Consider the following 19,995-nt stretch of genomic DNA (forward strand, 5'->3'; position numbering starts at 1 on the left):
AATACCGTCGGGTCCTGGCGAGCGATTGATGGTTCCTACCCGAATCGCATCGCGGACTTCACCATCAGTCACCTCTGACATCAAGTCAATCGCCGCATCTCCTGGGATACCACCGACGTTGAGCTGTGAGACTTCCTCGATCAACTCTGGGGAATGTGGAATTGCGGCGTAGAGCTGCTGGTAGTGGGCGTGAAGCACATTCCCTATTGCAGATTGGGTTACGTAACGACGCCCTTCTTGGTCTGTTAGGACGGGAATCAATTTTCGGCGTCGATGTTGGCGTTTTTGGATGATATGGTGCATCGATGGATGTTCATGAGGCATGCGATCAGCAGTACGAGATCGTACTATCGCTCCTCCTAAATGCCTTCGCATGAGATTGGGGATTTCGGCCTTAGCATGATTCATCTTTGTATGGCGCTCAGGGGAGGCTGGCATCGTGGAGCATTCTCGTAGGATCCTGTAGTAAAAGTCCATAGTGCTCTTCCTCCAGGCGACAACATCTTTGCCATACCGGATCAAGGTTTTTCGAAGAGCAGGTTTTGCACACCGGATCCACCAGGATAAGGTAGACGGATACGTGGGACGGCGTCTATTACATGTGATCCAAGTGTCTTCTATTAGAAGTCGACAGTCAGGTGAATTAAGAAGTGCCGTGTTCAGTTTTCATAAACCACGTCCGTGCCATACTGCCTGTCTTGTGAGAACAACGTCACAGAAGTAAGCCTCATGATCTGAGAAAGCAACAGGCCAGATTTCAGCCTGTCGAGTGTGTTGAATTAGGGATCGAGAGATGTAGATGCGATCCAGTCGGCTAGAGGAGTGCGCAGTGTAGTACGTAAAGCCCAAAAGATCACCGTGAACATGTCTCCACGTGTCGACAAATTGTAGCCGCGTGACGACTGTTTCCAGAGCTGCGCATGGTGAGTGACGCGGCAATTGATCCTGAGGTCGCTGGGTGCAGTTGAAGTGTCCACCCATGACCCAGTCATCGTGTGGTCCCATAAAAAGGGGTGTAACTTCATCCGCGAAGAAGGCATTGCGTTCACGACGGTAGCTGGAGCCCGACGGCGCATAAATGTTGACGATACGTACACCAAAGAGAGTAAGGGCCATAACTCTGCCGTTGGGGAGGTATAGGACATCTTCGGCAGGAAGACCTTCTCGTAAGATGATGGCAACACCACTACCGGTGTCCGAAGCGGGAGAAAGATGCGCCGTGAAGCCATGTGGTGGTGAAAAATCGGCGACATGCACTTCCTGAAAAAGCGCAAAATCTATGTCCGCATCATAAATCATATCGCGGAGCAGCGCTAGTTTGTGGGGCGCACGAATGGTCGCGAGGTTAATCGTTGCGACACGATAATGCTGGTGTTGGAGTCCTACAGGCACAGGTGGGGCTCCTTCTTCAGGAGCGAGAGGTCGTCGATCTTGCCGGTCCGCTAAAGAGGCTGCTATTGTGGAGAGTTTGCGGTCGCGGGCGCAACTGATGGGGTCGCCCCATCATCAGCACCGTCCACTCCAGTCCCTTCGATCTCCACGTCGTCTGCTCAGGAGACTGATACTGCGGTAGGGTACCGGCTGTGTACATCATCCATGTGGAGAGGAGACGTAGTTTTCGGCTCAGCGGATATACTCTCTTCAACGTCGACCTGTGGGGGCGACGACGCCAGTAAGGAGGGGTGTTCGTTGCCAGTGGTCGCCTGTGGCGGGTCCTTCGCATCAGTCTTTTGGTCATCATAGAGCGGTTTGTCGTCTATCTTCGGTTCTGCATCCCTGGTACCCATCTGTAGAATGGATTCATCAGGGGGTATACGGCTACGTTTCTTTCTCTTTCGTGTCGACCCTTGTTTTCGAACAGGTCGTTCAGAATCTGATTGCGGGTGGCTTTCGTCTGACTCCGGACCAGTCTGAAGGAAAGCAGAAGTAGGTACTACTCCCGGATCAACGTCCATCTCAGTAGCATTTTCAGTCACAGTGCTGCAATGATGCGGCAGGTCAGGATCTGGCGTCTGTGGCACCTCAGAAGGAATCTCAGTAGCGGTTGCATCTACCTGATCAGACGACGTCAACGGAGCAGGAAGACCCTGTGTAGAGGTGCTACCTTCCTGGGCAACCTTGGCGTATGTGACAGGGATCTGAATGATCACCGCTGGGGACGCTCCCCCGCCGACCGGCGTCTGGATGAGGCGGCGTCGCATGCAGGCGGATCTGACGTGGCCTTCTTGTCCACAACCCGCACATTTTCGGGGTTGGCCGTCGTACATGAAAATGGCTCGCACCCCGCCAATTGTCAGGTATGATGGTATATGTTTTTTCAGTTCAATTTTGACCTGACCATTAAGGACATGGTAGGTCGTGAAGGTTTGCCATGTTTCCTCTACGTAACCGTATGGTTGTAACGCAGAGACAACTTCGGCCTTCGGCACTTCAAAAGGTAGTTCAAACACCCTAATCGTGCGTTGACCGTACTCTGCGAGTTCAAGTGTTATAGCTCCGACGTGACCATCAGAGTATTTAAACTTAAGTCCATTGGCATGGCGGCGAATAACATCTTCACACACCTCGGTGTTTGTCATTTTAATATGAACGACACTACTTGTGATCGAAAAATTGATTCCGATAACGTGGTTAGGATCTAAACGAGCTTCTTCACGTAGGAACGTTTCAACTTCATGTGCACGAGGTCGCGCATGTTCAGCTGGGAAGGAAACTTTCAGGGTCGCACGGCGGTAAGCGCTCGACATGTTGTTCACGGTGGACGGACACAAGCCTTAAACCTACGATGCGGAAGTAAGCAACGCCTGCAGCAGAGCACGGGGCCGGCGCGCGGGGCCGTCCGCACGCTGCCACGGCTGAGAGCCGACTGAAACCGTCTCGGCTATTCGTGCACGCTTCGAGGACCGACCGAAACTTCCATATGCCACAATGTCTACGCCGCTTAGTACTCGCAGATTTATGTATTCCCGCAACAGGATTAATGAGACAAACGTGTTCACTGTATGTATTATCACAATATCAGTTCCGTCATACATGCTTCCATGGTTTTAGTCGATTGAGCAACAAATTCTTAGCAACCACTGGTTTCTCAACTCGTCATTCAGGAGTTAGCAGACTAACAATAAAACACCACCAACTCGGCCACGTATTTTAAAGGGGAAAAAGCATACTTGCAAGATATCAGCCCCAACATTCGACTCCGCGCAGTTCTGGTAGTGCTCACTTACGATCCTCCGGATGTAAAGCTTTTAAATTTCGCGACCACTTGTTCTTTGTCACTCGCTATCCGCCAAATGGTTCAAATGGCTCTGAACACTATGGGACTTAACTGCTGAGGTCATCAGTCCCCTAGAACTTAGAACTACTTAAACCTAACTAACCTAAGGACATCACACACATCCATGTCCGGAGCAGGATTCGAACCTGCGACCGTAGCGGTCTCACGGTTCGAGACTGTAGCGCCTAGAACTGCTCGGTCACTCCGGCCGGCTTGCTATCCGCCACTGCAGCAGCCCAATGCTCGAGCGAGAAGAACTAAACAGCAGCTTGAGTAAAAGGTTTGCGAAATAGTATTGTGATATTCGTAACAAGTTTCCTTCATTGTGTCAAGGTGCGCGATTTTTAGCTTCTAGCTTATGCCAGAGATCTCTTTGCTCTGAACTTTTTTATGTTGCGATTCACAAATTCGTTTTAAAAGAATCAAACGAATGAGTGTCATTATTAACACCACTTCCTTGTGTTATTTTCTTCGGATTTTAAAGATGACAGTGTTAAAATGAGGTACATAATTATGCAGGGAATGCGCTATATTTCAACGTGATCTGCACAATTAAATTGTAAATCGAAAATAATTATCTTTATGTCGTAATAATTCTTCAATTGCTTAGGTTTACTCATTTTACTTTTGAGGCCTATGTTAGCTGCAGAATATTGTTAAATACACCCACCAGAAAAAGTTAAGCATATAATTGGTTCTCTTATCCTGAAATGAGATAGATATCTTATACTATATTTTTTGGTAATGCAGAACATTACGCAAAGGAAAACTACATATATGATCTCTTTGAACCGATTACGAAATGAAAACGGAACGCTGTTTGAAGAAGCAAAATGTTCCAATATGCCACAACATCAAAAAACATAACATAAGATTTTGTGTTTAGTGCACTGTTCAATAGAATGTAGGTCCTCCAAGAACCCTGATGCACTCTTGAATGCGACAGGCATGCTCAGTACCAACTCATTGCATACATACACTACTGTCCAAAATTAAAGCAACAAACAGAAATTTAGCAAGTTTGCGTTTATTTTGCCACAAAACAGTATAAACGGGTGATAGTAAAATAAAAGCAATGAAAAGAATACAGAACGTAATCAGCTGCAACATGAATAACGGTAGACAAAGAAGTTCTTCAGTTTTTCCAAGTTAACTGATTTGCATACACATCCTGACAACTCGTTAATGTGTTCAGTATGGGGTGTGACAACCTCTGGCACCAATACAAGCCTAACAACGACGGGAAATGCTGAGGAGGATGTCATCATTCTCATGTTGAGGTAATAACGCCCATTCTTCCCGCAGATCTGCTCTCAAGTCTTGCAGAGTAGTTGGTGGATGCTGACATGATGTAACCCATCTCCCTAGTGCAGCCCAGACACGCTCTACCGGATTCAAATCGGGAGCGCTAGCAGGCCACCCCATGCGTGCAATACTTCCGTTTCCACAAAAACATCAACCTCCAGTCCTCTATGAGGTCGAGCATTATTGGCCATTAGTACGAAGTCTGGGCCCACTGCACCTTGTAAGAACCGCGCATGGGATCCCAAGATCTCCTCACAGTATCTGACAGAAGTTAAATCTTGCTGATTCACCTGTACAATTTCATGAAGAGGTGTTCTAGCGACCAACATAATCCCTGCCCACACCATCATGGATTCTCCTCGATATCGGTCTCTTTCCACAAAGTCTGGGTCCTGAAATAGTGGCCGGCCGCGGTGGTCTCGCGGTTCTAGGCGCGCAGTCCGGAACCGTGTGACTGCTACGGTCGCAGGTTCGAATCCTGCCGCGGGCATGGATGTGTGTGATGTCCTTAGGTTAGTTATGTTTAAGTAGTTCTAAGTTCTAGGGGACTGATGACCACAGCTGTTAAGTCCCATAGTGCTCAGAGCCATTTGAACCATTTTGAACCTGAAATAGTGTTTCACGTGCCCTCCAAATGCGAATCCGTCAAGAATCACTCCCCAGACAAAATCGGGACTCATATGTGAAAAGAACATTGGCCCTCCGTTCGACCGTCCAAGTGGCATGTTGAAATCTCCACTCTAGACCTTCCTTTCTGTGAAGACACGCCAGAGGTAAACAGACAGCTGGTCAACAAAAGAAAGGCAGTTTGCTTTTTGTCAAATGCGTTTCGTTTATTTTATTTGCGAAGCATGTTGAGTGGCCTCTAACGCATGCTTCTTTTTGTACATATAATAAATGTAGTATATAGTAGTTACAATATGTTATTATGTTACATTTTGACACGTTTTACTCTTGTTGATCAGATCAGAAACAACTTTTGTAGCACAAATATCGTGATGTTAAGTTATCGTTTGGTGTTACTTATCATTTCCACTCTTGTTAGTCAATTTTAGTCCATATGTGTGGTCCTGGAGATGTGTTCATTCGGCCCTTACGCCCCAACTGGCCGATTTACAGCGGTTCTTCACCCACATTTATTATAACACACCCTTTGCACTTTTCATGTGTTATAATAAATGTAGGTGAAGAAACGCTGGAAACCGGCCAGTTCGAGCATAAGTATCGAATGAACACATCTCCAAGAACACACATATGGACTAAAATTGACTAACAACAGTGAAAATCATAAGTAACACCAAACGATAATTTAACATCACGATATTTGTGCTACAAAAGTTGTTTCTAATCTGAAAAACAAGAGTAATATGTGTCAAAATGTAACACAGTAGCATATTGTAACTACTACGTAATATATTTATTATATGTATAAAAAGAAACAGGTATTACAGAGCACAGAGGATGCTTCACAAATGAAAGAAGCGAAACGCTTATGGCAAAAGCCTTCATTTAGTTGCATAGACAGAACACATTTCCATGAATTTTTAGACAACATAGTTGTATGGAGATAAACAGCGATTAATTTACTTATAATCAATTATTCAAAATGACAGTCACAATCGCATTATTTATTTTGCAGCCAAAATAAATAATGCGATTGTGAATGTCATTTTGAATAATTGACATTTCCATGAATTTTGAAGCAACTAAGGAATGACGGAAAACGAAAAAATGAAGACACTGCTGATGCTTTAGTGTTCTTAAGAGCCGGCTGGTGTGGCCGTGCGGTTCTAAGCGCGTCAGTTTGGAACCGCGTGACCGCTACGGTCGCAGGTTCGAATCCTGCCTCGGGCATGGATGTGTGTGATGTCCTTAGGTTAGTTAGGTTTAAGTAGTTCTAAGTTCTAGGGGACTGATGACCTCAGTAGTTAAGTCCCATAGTGCTCAGATCCATTTGAACCATTTTTGTTCTTAAGAGGTCACCACTATTGTACTGTCGGCTGCTAATAAGGCAAGAACACCGTTCATTTTTTATATATTTTTACGAGCTTCCAACAGGAGACACCTATTTTCAGTTATCCGTGTAGCTACTAGTTCATTTTTGTGATTTCTTGCGTGTTCGAGTACTTACTAGGCACAACCTTTTATTTTAGTAAGAGTGTAGTGTACACTACCGCCATTGTTATCAGCCCTCGTATCGTACAGGCTTTTACTTGTTTTGGTTAGTATAGCTCAGTGTCGGTTAGACCGCCAGTGAGAGAGCACTTCGAGTTCCTGCTGTTAATAAACCGAGTACACCGTTCGTTTGTTACATTTTTTACGAGCTGCAAACAGGGGCGACTTCAGTAATGGATAGGAACTGCGGTTTCTGCTCACAGATGCGAGCTGAGTTGGTGACCCTTCGTTCACAACTCCAGGCCGTGTTGGTTTCCGTCATACAGCTTGAGGCTGCTGCAAAGGGGCATCACTGTCAGGGGTCGGACGCGGGGTTGCGGGCGACGTCGCGCACGTTCCATGTGTCCCCCGATCAGTCCACTGCTGTGGCCGCCCCGGGTACTGCCTGCGCTGAGGTTGACCCCTCACCTGTGGTCGAAAGGGAGATCATTCCAAAGCCTGGAAGGCAGCGGAAGACTTTCCTAGAGACCGATCGTAGGGCCTCCCCAGTTCGTATGACGAATAGGTTTCGGACGTTATCTAGGAAGACGAAGTCTCTAAGCCGGATGCAGTCGTCCACCATGTTCCAGAGGAAGCTCCTCGGCGCGCAAGGTCTGGGCATTCACAGAGGGTGGGTTTGCTGGTAGTTCGGATCTCCAACATTAGGCGCGTAATGGGGCCCCTTAGGAACATGGTTACCAATGAGGGGAAGGAAGCCAATGTGCGTTCCGTGTGCATACCGGGGGAGTCATTCCGGATGTGGAAAGGGTGCTTCCGGATGCCGTGAAGAGTACACGGTGCAGCCAACTGCAGGTGGAGGCTCATGTCGATACCAATGACGTGTGTCGCTTTGGATCCGAGGAGATTCTCTCTGCATTCGCGCGGCTAACGGAAATGGTAAAGACTGGCAGTCTTGCTTGTGAGATTAAGGCGGACCTCATCGTCTGCAGCATCGTCGATAGATCGTAAGTAGTATTTTTGGTGCAGAGCCGAGTGGAGGGTCTAAATCAGAGGCTCAGCCGATTCTGTAACCGTGTAGGCTGCAGATTCCTTGACTTGCGCCATCGGGTAGTGGGTTTACGGTTTCCGCTTAACAGGTCAGGAGTCCACTACATGCAGGAAGCGACTACACGTGTAACGGGGACTGTGTGGAAGGGATTGGGCGGTATTTTAGGTTAGAGGGGCTTAGGAAACCACTGAAAGGGCGTCCGTCCAATTGGGGGCAGGTAAAACACAGTAAGGTAGTTGTAGAAACGATCAGTATTGTAGTTGTAAATTGCCGTAGCTGTGTTGGGAAAGAACCAGACCTCCAATCCCTAATAGAAAGCAATGAAGCTCAAACAGTTATAGGTACGGAAAGCTGTCTAAAGCCAGAAATGGGTTCAGCCGAAACTTTTTCGAACGACCTAACAGTGTTCTGAAAGGATAGATTAAATACAGTTGGTGGTGGAGTATTTATTGCTATAAGAAGTAGTTTACCTTGTAGTGAAATTGAAGTAGATAGTTCGTGCGAAATAGTATGGGTAGAGGCTATACTTGACAATCGGACTAAACTATTAATTGTATCGTTTTACTGATCCCCGACTTAGAAGATACTTTTGCTGAACAGTTCAAAGATAGCTTGAGTCTCATTTCAAATAGGTACCCCACTCATACAATTATAGTCGGTGGTGACTTCAATGTACCCTGTGCATATTCTGGAAAAATTATACGTTTGAAGCCAGCGGAAGGAGTAAAACGTAATCAGAAATTGTACTGAATGCTTTCTCAGAAAAGTATTTTGAACAATTAGTTCATGAGACCACTCTAAATGTAAATGGTTGCGAAAGCATACTTGACCTCTTAGCAGCAAATAATCCTGGACAAATAGGGAGTATCGTGACGAATACAGGAATTTGCGACCACAAAGCAGTTGCTGCTAGACTGAATACGGTAACGCCCACAACCGTTAAAAGGAAATGCAGAGTACATCTATTTAAAAAAGCTGATAAAAACGCTCTTAACGCCTTTTTAAGAGACAGCCTTCCCTCCTACCGATCTGATCATGTAAGCGTAGAAAAGATGTGGAATGATTTCAGAGAGATAGTAACGACGCCAGTTAAGAGATATATAAGACATAAATTAAAAGTGATGGATCTGATCCCCCATGATAAACAAAACGGGTCAGATCGCTGTTGCAGAGGCAACGAAAAAAGCATGCCAAACTTAAAAAGAACGCAAAATCCACAAGATTGGCAAAGTTTTGCAGAAGTTCAAATGTAAGGCGCAGTTCAATGCGAGATGCTTTTAATAATTTCCACAACGAAACTTTGTATCGGAATCTGGCAGAAAAACCAAAGAGATTCTGGTCATACATAAAGCACAGCAGTGGCAAGACGAAATCAATACCTTCACTGGGTTATAACAATGGCGAAGTCACTGATGACAGTGCCACTAAAGCACAGTAATTAAACATGGTTTTCCGAAACTCCCTGACCAAAGAAATATTCCTGAATTCCAATCAAGAACAACTTCCAAGATGGGAAACATAGAAGAAGATATCCACGGTGTAGCAAAGCGGCTTAAATCACTTAATAAGGGCAAGGCCTCCGGTCCAGATTGTATACCAGTCAGGTTCCTTTCAGAGTACGCTGACACAATAGCTACATAGTTAGCAGTTATATACAACAGCTCGCTCACAGAAAGATCCGTACCTAAAGTCTGGAAAATTGCTCAAGTCACACCAATACCCAAAAAGGGAAAAAGGAGTAATCCGCTGAATTACAGGCCCATATCACTAACGTGGATTTGCTGTAGGGTTTTGTAACATATAGTGTGTTCGAACATTATGAATTAACTCGAAGAAAACGATTTATTGACACATAGTCAGCACGGATTCAGAAAAAATCATTCTTGCGAAACACAACTAGCTCTTTATATTCATGAACTAATGAGTGCTATCGACAGGGGATGTCAAATTGATTCCATATTTTTTTATTTCCAGAAGTCTTTCGACACCGTTCCTCATAAGCGTCTTCTAACAAAACCGCGTTCCTATGGAATATAGCCTCAGTTGTGCGACTGTATTCGTGATTTCCTGTCAGAAAGGTCACAGTTATTAGTAGCAGACGGAAAGTCATCGAGTAAAACAGAAGTAATATCCGGCGTTCTCCAAGGAAGTGTTGTAGATCCCCTATTGTTCCTGATCTATATTAACGACATAGGAGACAATCTGAATATTCCTCTTAGATTTTTTGCAGATGATGCTGTCATTCATCGTCTTGTAAAGTCATCAGATGACCAAAACGAATTGCAAAATGATTTAGAGAAGATATCTGTATGGTGCAAAAAGTGAGAATTGACACTAAATAAAGGAAAGAGTGAAGCAATTCAAATGAGTACTAAAAGAAATCCGTAAATTTCGATTACGCGTTAAGTCACACAAATCTGAAGGCTGTAAATTCAACTAAATGCTTAGGGATTACAATTATAAATAACCTAAATTGGAATGATTAGATAGGTAATGTTGTGGGTAGAGCAGACCAAAGACTGCGATTCATTGGAAGAACACTTAGAACATGCAACAGGTCTACTGAAGAGACTGCTTACACCACGCTTGTCCGCCCTACCCTGTGGTATTGCTGTGCAGTGTGGGGTCCGCATCAGATGGGACTGACGAGTGACATCGAGAAAGTTCAGAGAGGGCAGCTCGTTTTGCATTATCGCGAAATAGGGGAGATAGTGCCACAGACATAATATGTGAATTGGAATGGCAATCATTAAAACAAAGGCGTTTTTCGTTGCGACGGGATCTTCTCATGACATTTCAGTCACCAGTTTTCTCCTCCTATTGCGAAAACATTCCGTAAGCACCCACCTCATAGGGAGGAATGATCATCACGATAAAATAAGAGAAGTCAGGGCTCGCACAGAAAAATTTAAGTGATCGTTTTTCCCGCGCGCCGTTCGAGAGTGGAACGGTAGAGACAGCTTGAAGGTGGTTGTAAACGCTCTGCCCGGCACTTTATTGTGAATAGCGGAGCAATTTCGTAGATGTAGACGTAGATGCATCGTTGTGAGTCGTGTTACGTCGACTGGAACGTGTAATCTGGCAGTGCAATCTCGCAACTGATTTTCTTTCTGTCCGGTGTCATAATTCGACATCACTAATACGATTCTACAGTCAGATTGAAACTTATTACCCTTCTTAAAGTACAGGTTTTGTAAACAGAACGACTAGTGTGAGATGTGCGGCACATGGTAGGTGTGTTCTATCAGAGTTCACCACAGTTCAGTTTCATTTATAGTGCCACACCACTACAGCAGCAGCAGAAGAAGTACACAGGAGTTACAAGTCACACAGCTGGCGTATTCGGAACTAATAAAGGACATTCGAATATCTTAGACCACACAATGTAATTTTTCTCGCCCGTTGTTTTCCCCAGTTCTTCAGACTAACGATTCTCCACTTTATCAGAATTGTAAAATTCAGGAGATTTGAGGATCACATCAAGTTGGCACTGTTACGTGATATTCTTAGTGCAGATTATCTATACTGAAGAGCAGAAGAAACTGGTGTAGACATGCGTATTCAGATACGGAGATATGCAAATAGGCAGAATACGGCACTGCGATCGGCAACGCCTAATAAGACAAGCGTCTGACGCAGTTGTTAGAGCGGGTACTGCTGTTACAATGGCAGGTTATCAAGATTTAAGTGATTTTGAACGTGGCGTTATAGTCAGCGCACGATGGGACACAGCATCTCCGACCTAGTGATGAAGTGTGGATTTCCCTTTACGACCATTTCACGAGTGTACCGTGAATATCAGGAATCCGGTAAAACACCAAATCTCTGACATCGCTGCGGCCGGAAAAAGATCCTGCAAGAACAGGACCAACGACAACTGAAAAGAATCGTTCAGCGTGACAGAAGTGCAATCCTTCCGCAAATTGCTGCAGATTTCAACGCTGGACCATCAACAGGTATCAGCGTATGAACCATTCAACAAAACATCATCGATATGGGCTTTCGGAGCCGAAGGGCACTAGCGTACCCATGATGACTGCACGAGGCAAAGCTTTACCTCTCGCCTGGGCCCATCAGGAGCGACATTGGGCTGTTGAAGACTGGAAACATGTCGCCTTGTCGGACGAGTCTCTTTTTAAATTTTATCGAGTGGATGGACGTGTACGGGTATGAAGACAGCCTCATGAATCCATGGACCCTGCATGTCAGCGGGGGATTGTTCAAGCTGGTGGAGGCTTAGTTATGGGGCGTGATATGAGACCCCCGATACGTCTAGATTCGATCCTGACATGTGACACCTACGTAAGCATCCTTTCTTATCACCTGCATCCATTGACGTCCATTGTGCATTCCGACGGACTTGGGGAATACGAGCAGGACAATGCGACACCCCACACATCCAGAATTGCCACAGAGTGGCTCCAGGAACACTCTTCTGAGTTTATACACTTCCGTTTCCCAGACATGAATATTATTGGGCATATCTGAGATGCATTGCAACGTGCTGTTCAGAAGAGGTTTCTACCCCCTCTACTCTTACGGATTTACGGACTGCCCTGCAGGATTCATGGTGTCAATTCCCTTCAGCACTACTTCAGACATCAGTCGAGTCAATGCCACATCATGCTGAGGCACTTCTGCGTGCTCGCTGTGATCCTACACGATATTAGGCGGGTGTACCAGTTTCTTTGGCTCTTCAGTGTATATTACTAAACGAGCTGATGTACGGTACGCAGTACCAATCGCAGATTGCTTGTCTAATGCCTTCCAGGAGCAACAAAAATTTAAAAATTAAATTTATGTTAAAGATTTAACACAGTAAGTCAAGTATTACAGTTAGAACTGTGCACATACGGTGTCCGAGAAGGAATGGTCTACATTAGGGGATACGACAGGAATCATCATTCGAAGCAAACTCTTGTAAAAACTGCATACCCTAATAGGTTATGAGCACTTCTTTATCTTCGAAACTGTGAAACAAAAATCTTCTTCCGCCAAGATCTATGCTGTCTGTATTTTGGGTGGAGGTAGTATCGACTAAAGCAAGAAAAAATTGTCTAGTAAGAGTGAGCTCTAAAATGTATACCTTAAGACCTGTGAGCACTTCAGTAGGGAAGATGAATAGGTGCTGGTAGTTCTTAAGGTAAGCAGTTTACAATCCAAGTTTACTGGATATTTTTGTCTTGCTTTGGTCCATACTACCACATTTTAAAAAATGTGGAAAGCACTGAACTTGATGCAATAGAAGACACCGACATCTAGATCTACATCATACTCCACAATCCATTTAACGGTGTGCGCTGCAGAGTGTTTCTGGTACCGCTAACTGATCCCCCTCTTCCTTATTCCTCTTGCGAATGGAGCGGGAGAAAAATAACTGTCAGTAAGCCTCTCTATTAGCTCTAATTTCTCCAATTTTCTTGTCGTGATCGTTTCGTGACATTATGTTGCTCGACTCTTCCTGGAAACTGCCCATTGCTATAGTAAACCCTGATGCACAAACTGTCTCTTGTAGCATCTGCGATTGGAGTTTGTTGCGCATCGCTGTAACGCTGTCGTGCCGACTAAATGAACCCCTGACGAAACGCGCCGCTCTTCGTTCGATCTCCTCTATCTCTTCTGTCAGTCCTACCTGCTAAGGATCCCAGATTGAAGAACAGTGCTCAAAAATCGTTCGAACAAGCGCCTTGGTGGATGAGTTAAATTTCCTTAAGATTCTTCCTAGGAATCTTAGTGTGGCATCAGCTTTTCTACGATGGGTACTCTTTCCAGCAATTCGTCAAGAGGTTTGTTTCACAGTACTGAAGACGAATAAGTGCTCATAACTCTTAAGGTACGCATTTTACAGCCGATGTTTACTAGAAAGTGAAATGATCATTCTCGTCATACCCTGAATATTGACCATTCCTGCTGGGGCAAATATATGTTGTGAGGCAACGTAAGCAAGTACTCTGACTATATTCATCCATTATATGAGAAAGAGAGCACTTAGCGATTTGCAACAAACTTTAAACATATTTTCAAACCGTTTCTAAACATCTAAACATTTTCTCGCTTAAAATCAAATGCTTAACACATAAACTCATTTGTAAAATAATCAAATTTTGAAGCCGTTTTGTAAATGGGACATCGGTTCTTTAAAGAATCAGGGGTTTACTGGTACGCGCTAACATGTATGCCTTGTAGAAAAAGTTGTAAGCCATATCCTGTACGCAACTGAAACTGTCAACAGCAAGTTGAAAATTGAGAGAAAAATCTTGTTCCTGATTTAAACGCCAAGGTGGATGTTGTTCCAGTACTATGCGCTTGAAACTTGCGTTCTGGAAGGAAACACAAAAGTAGCTAGCTACGCTTTCGTAGAGAACGATATGGGAAATCGCTGGGTACTCTGCCATCACCGTCTTCCAGTGTCTTATTCGAACAGGTTTTGAACCAATCCGTCAGTCTTGGAGAGTATGTGCTTCATTTCCGGTGTTTTCTGAGCTACGAAAATCTTCATTTCCACAATATTGGTATCGAAAATTCTGTTATATTCATTTGTGATGTTACATTGGAGCTCTTTTAACATACAGGATACATTTCACTGAATGACACAAGAGGACTTCTGCAGCATTTCACTTCAATTACCTAAACGTGTTCTTATGCTGTGCTGCTGAAGTCTGAATAAAGGAACACCTGATTTGCTCCATAGTAAATATTCTGTTCAGTAACATCAATTCTAAAAACCTATACTCCGCCAGAACCGGCCATGAAGGCCCAACGGCCGGCCGGTGTGGCCTAGCGGTTCTAGGCGCTTCAGTCTGGAACTGCGCGACAACAACGGTCGCAGGTTCGAATCCTGCCTCGGGCATGGGTGTGCGTGATGCCCTTAGATTAGTTAGGTTTACGTAGTTCTACGTTCTAGGGGACTGATGACCTCAGATGTTAAGTCCCATAGTGCTCAGAGCCATTTGAACCATTTTGAAGGCCCAACGGTACCGACCGGCCGCCGCGTCATTGTCAGTCCACAGGCATTACTGGATGGTAATATAGAGGGGCATGTCGTCAGCACACAACTCTCCCGACCGTATGTCAGTGTACGAGACCGGAGTCGCTGCTTCTCAATCAAGTAGCTCCTCAGTTAACCTCACAAGGGCTGAGTGCACCCCACTTTCCAACAGCGCTCCAAGTGCTAGCCCAACCCGACAGCGCGTAGCTTCGGTGATCTGACGGGAACGTGTGTTACCACTGCGCTAAGGCCTATCCTAGATCACGAAAATATGTCAGAATTTTCGAGCAGTGGGGGCGTTGTGCTATCTTTGAATCCCTTGGTTGACTGTCGTCCCGGTAGGAGACGCGAGTGTCGCACTGATTCGCTCGGTTTATCGCTGTTTGCGAGTGAGGAAAGGACGGAACCCGTGTGGCGGTTACAGGATTGCTGTTGGCACAAGTCTGCAGCAGGTGCGGACGGAGAGGCCGGTCTGTTGACGTGGTGGCCGTTGGGGCCTCTTGCTGTATTCGGAGCCATATGCACTATAGCATCCACCGGCGCTGATCTCTGGGTTTTGGAGAGAGAGCAATTTGCCTTCTAGAATGTTCTCGCCGTGTGCAGTTTGGATGCTGTCGGCCGGAATAGTGCTTTGAATGACGGCAAATGGAGTGCTAAAGAAGTTATGGCGCATGTTGTGTTTATTTCCTCAGTGAACCTCGCCTATGGAGTTTGAAAGATGAGGTTTTCTTGCAATTACTGTAACTTATTTGAAGCCACGAGTGGAAATTTTCTGATTTGCTTAGCGATTTCTATCTATGTGTGTATAAGAAGTGTTGTACGGGCAACTATTCTGTTAGAACATCCGTATTAGTCTCGGGTTACATGAATATTAACTTGGATGGGCCACTGACTGACGTGTTAAATTTGTCTTTCAGCTATTCCGTTTAGAGTCTGCCAGCGATTCTTAATGTGCACTGGTATTTTTATTTCTTGTTTTTTAGCTTTAACTCAGTCCATGTCTGTTGCAAGTTTTGAGCAATGTTGAATCAGCTTTTGATATTTAAACTAATGCTCTTATAAATTTCTTTTAGATGGGTTTAAACCCTGAGGGTCTGCCACCTCAATCTTATCTGTAAATGTTAAGCCTAGCCGGCCGCTGTGGTCGAGTGGTTCTAGGCGCTTCAGTCTGGAACCGCGCTGCTACTACGGTCGAACGTTCGAATCTTGCCTCGGGCATGGATGTGTGTGATGTCCTTACGTTAGTTAGGTTTAAGTAATTCTAAGTCTAGGGGACTGATGACCTCAGATGTTAAGTCCCATAGTGCTCAGAGCCATTTGAACCATTTTGTTAAACCTAAAGTCCGTATCAGGCGGGAAAGCTTGTATGTGTTATTCTGTAGCTTAAAAAGAGCATTCGATATCTATTGATAAATCTGATAGTGGTTATCACAAATTTCTTATCCTTGTATTAGCAGTTTTTGTACAATAATTGAAATTTCTGATTATAATTAAAAGGTGTAGCTCTTATTCATTTAACTTAGAGTTATGTAATTGCTTAACAAATGTTATGTTACCTTAGGGGTTTTATTAAGTGTTGAAAGACCTGAACATGTTACTGCCGGAGGTCTTGACTTAAGTGTCATAATGTGTATGCTATTTGTTGACAGCCTTGGCTTCTGAGCCGTGACGCTGTAATTGAAGCGGTGCTTGCCGGCGTGTACGTATTTCCGTTTTCCGGCCTGTACATGTACCCGCACGCGTCTCTGGTGGCCGTTAGCTCTCGCTGGAGTTTTGGTTCCAGCTGCAGTTGCTAAACAAGTTAAGCTTTTTGTTTATTCCTTTTGATGGGTGGATTGTTTTAAGTAACTGCCTTTTCGAGCTTGTCCTGTCATTTGGTCCAATGTAACGAAGGTAAGAATACATTTTCTGTACGTGAGTTTACAAACATTTACTGTACTTAAGCTTCTGAACGTTTAAAAACAATCTGTCATTGACTGCTCGTGGGAGTCAGCTTGGCCGAACTTGGTTGCACACTTCTTGTAATTCTTTCCAAGACTACCAGACTTAAAGCTATGAATTTTCCCTCTGTCTCGGAGGATTGATTCTTGTTCTTAGTTGTTGTGTAATTTAATTTAGGAACATTTACTTAATTCTACTGTTATACGTCTATGGGTTTAATTAAAGGGCTTTATGGTCATTTAAAATTTTGTATGACTTTGCCTTGTTGTCTGCCGACTTTTAAGAGTGGCCTCTGCGAGGTAAGGATGGCTTCGACCTACTTTTTGTGATAAACAATAGTTATTTTAATTATTGTACCTCCGTTTTAAATTTGCTTCTGGGCAAATTGATCTTTCTCTTGTCTAAAGGTTGTTTATGTAAGAGAAACTTGCTGTTCATTATTATAGAGAAGAATATGGTTTTAACTATCATTTAGTTTAGATTGTTGGCAAACTAGAAATAAATTTGTAATTTCTTGAGGAAAAGTGATGTGCTCAACTTGGGTACGTCCTTCCACGTCTCCTATCCTTTGTTCATCCTGTCCATGGACTTTTCAGATTTCAGTTTTACCTTTGTTTTCCACATGGCCATCTTCAATTACGGCAGCCAGAAGGACGAGAGCAACGATAATTCCAAGGACTGCCCTGGAAAATTAAGAAAATATGTTCATAAATTTTTACAGTTTTCTACTGACGTTAAAAGATAACAAAAATGGGAAACTGGCTTGGACAGGAAACCAAACAGTGTTTCTCTACAGGCAGCAAATAGTTTGCATAAAACTTTGTTTGTAACAACTGAAATGCGTACTTTAGGCTTCATACTGCTTCAATTGCAAATTCTTTAAGATCCTATTGACGTATTAAAGAAGATACGACAACTACAAACATTAAGAATCTTGAAAACATAAGTGAATGTCATAACGTGATAAAATCATATAAAAAGTGCAAACCACCTTCATAACACATCCTTCACGGCTATTAAAGAAATATGCATATTTCATCCATCAGTAGAGATAGGGCAGGAATTCTTGTTGTATTATAATTATAGCTTGACACTATACTGAAACACAGCGCCCTTTTATGGTATTTGATCATTAGTCTTTTGCCAACGTTGTTTAGTTGCATCATCGGCATACTCTAGAGAAGTATCACAGACGGATTATTCATGTCACTCATTTCAAATACTAGTTTAGTTTTAGGTGCTAGTTCCACGACCACTACTCATCAACAAAGCTCATCAACTTTTAAGGGACAGTGTATTCATCAACAGAAGGTGCTGTCAATAAACAATTTTATTAACAGAATGAGATTTTCACTCTGCAGCGGAGTGTGCGCTGATATGAAACTTTCTGGCCGATTAAAACTGTGTGCCGGACCGGGACTCGAACTCGGGACCTTTGCCTTTCGCGGGCAAGTGCTCTACCAACTGAGCTACCCAAGCAAGAGCTTCTGTAAAGTTTGGAAGGTAGGAGACGAGGTACTGGCACAAGTACAGCTATGAGGAGGGGGCGTGAGTCGTGCTTGGGTAGCTCAGTTGGTGGAGCACTTGCCCGCGAAAGGCAAAGGTCCCGAGTTCGAGTCTCGGTCCGGCACACAGTTTTAATCTGCCAGGAAGTTTCAGTCATATTAACACTTTGCCGTCCGCACGTCTCGTACAGGTTTATTCGCTTGGCGCCGATAGCGCTAGTTCGGATTACTTGGTTTGTCGCCGCATTCTTGTCACCTTTCCGTTGATGACAAGCTTCAAACACATTAACTTTTGGGCTCTTTAAATTTCCTGAAATCCTCTACTTTGTCGTATGGTTCCACAAACTCTTATTTTCTTTTCAAGTAACTTCTCTGCAAGTTGTACACTGTTCTAATAATTATCCGTGCAGAGGTAACGCCACTCTCCATCAGAAGGTGTCAACAGTTCCATCACTGTTTTTGCTAAAGGCTGTCCAGCGCCGGAATATATCTTGAATGAGAAAATGTATCCCGTACCCGAATCACACTGCATCCGAATGAGTATGCCGTATTTCGTAGTTTTCGACGGATTGTAAACTTTAAAATTTAACCGTCCACGCCACAGTATCATACCTTTATCAATTTAGATGTTTCGACTTAGGTTAAACGTTTCTTTAAACTTTTTGGAAAAATAATCAATTACGAATTGTACTTTGATAAGCCGGTCGGCATTGCCGGTCGGTGTGTCTATCAACGGATTCGTTGACCAATAATAATCGATCCTTGCTTTTCTTACAGTCCCCATAAGGATAGCAAGTCCAAACCATTTTCTAAGTTCAGGTCCCGTAACGTCGACAAATTTGGCATTTTGTAATGCAGTTCCCTTCTATTGCAATTTTGGCTGTAGTACTTGTCGGTTTCGTTGTTAATATATTCAAATAGATCGTTCTCAATATATAATTCTACGATATCCTCAATATCTGTGTACCTTTGGGAAATATGTTTGGACCTGGGGATCCTTCAAATTTATTATTGGTCCTCGGTAAATCAAAGTCTGACAGCTGTATACTGTCTTCTTCGTCTGATTCAGCTGAATCAGTTGGCAATCATAGCGTTCGCCGAATTCTTCTTGGACGTATTTCAATATCGTCCTACGATTCTACTTCACTTTCATTTTTTTTATCCAATGTCTTCTTCCCAATGAGCCAAGTCGTCCGAAACGTCAGACAAGACGTCCGCGCATTCATAGTAAATAATATCCTATTGTTTCTTTCGTCTGCCATGATGAAAGGGCACAAGTACTTATAAAAACAAAAAACTTGTTGACGTGTGTAACTTATTTTTACTTAAACAAAACACCAACAGAATGCAAAATATATTAAAGTGCTGTCGCTGGCCACTGCACGATACTGTGCTCACAACACCACTGTGGTGTTGCTGGTCACCGAGCGATACTATGCAGACGACACCACAGTCGCGTCGCCGGCCGTTGACCGCTGTTTAGCACACGACACCACTGCGGTGTCGCCGTATGGCATAGTGTTAATTGCGGGTTTTGATCGAACAGATCATCATCAGATATTATAAAACGCCCATCTTAAGCCAGATAATACTACCGCCACCAATAATAACATACCACCCAAGGAGTACTACTAGCGTGAAAACCAGTTATATGAAGTCATGCGGTGTAAGAGCCACGGTAGTCATATGGCTGTCGCCCACACCCTCAGACCCTCTGCTCCCTCGCCCCACAACCGCTCTATAATAAAAAAAAGAAAGAAGCTGTTTTATCACAACAGTTCCACAAATTATAAGATAATGGCCCCAGAATAAACTA

The 19,995-nt window shown here is 44.0% G+C and overlaps 1 protein-coding gene across 1 annotated transcript in view; it reads right to left on the minus strand.

Moving 5' to 3' along the window:
* Nucleotides 1-19,995, minus strand: part of LOC124805617 (regulator of hypoxia-inducible factor 1-like) — a 228,996-nt gene that overhangs the window by 161,630 nt on the left and 47,371 nt on the right. Inside the window, exon 5 of the mRNA XM_047266184.1 lies at nt 17,284-17,357. Within this exon, the coding sequence (XP_047122140.1) occupies nt 17,284-17,357 (74 nt within the window). The remainder of the gene's footprint in view (nt 1-17,283; nt 17,358-19,995) is intronic.

This window comes from Schistocerca piceifrons, chromosome 7 (genome assembly GCF_021461385.2).
Source record: "Schistocerca piceifrons isolate TAMUIC-IGC-003096 chromosome 7, iqSchPice1.1, whole genome shotgun sequence".
Lineage (NCBI taxonomy): Eukaryota > Metazoa > Arthropoda > Insecta > Orthoptera > Acrididae > Schistocerca > Schistocerca piceifrons.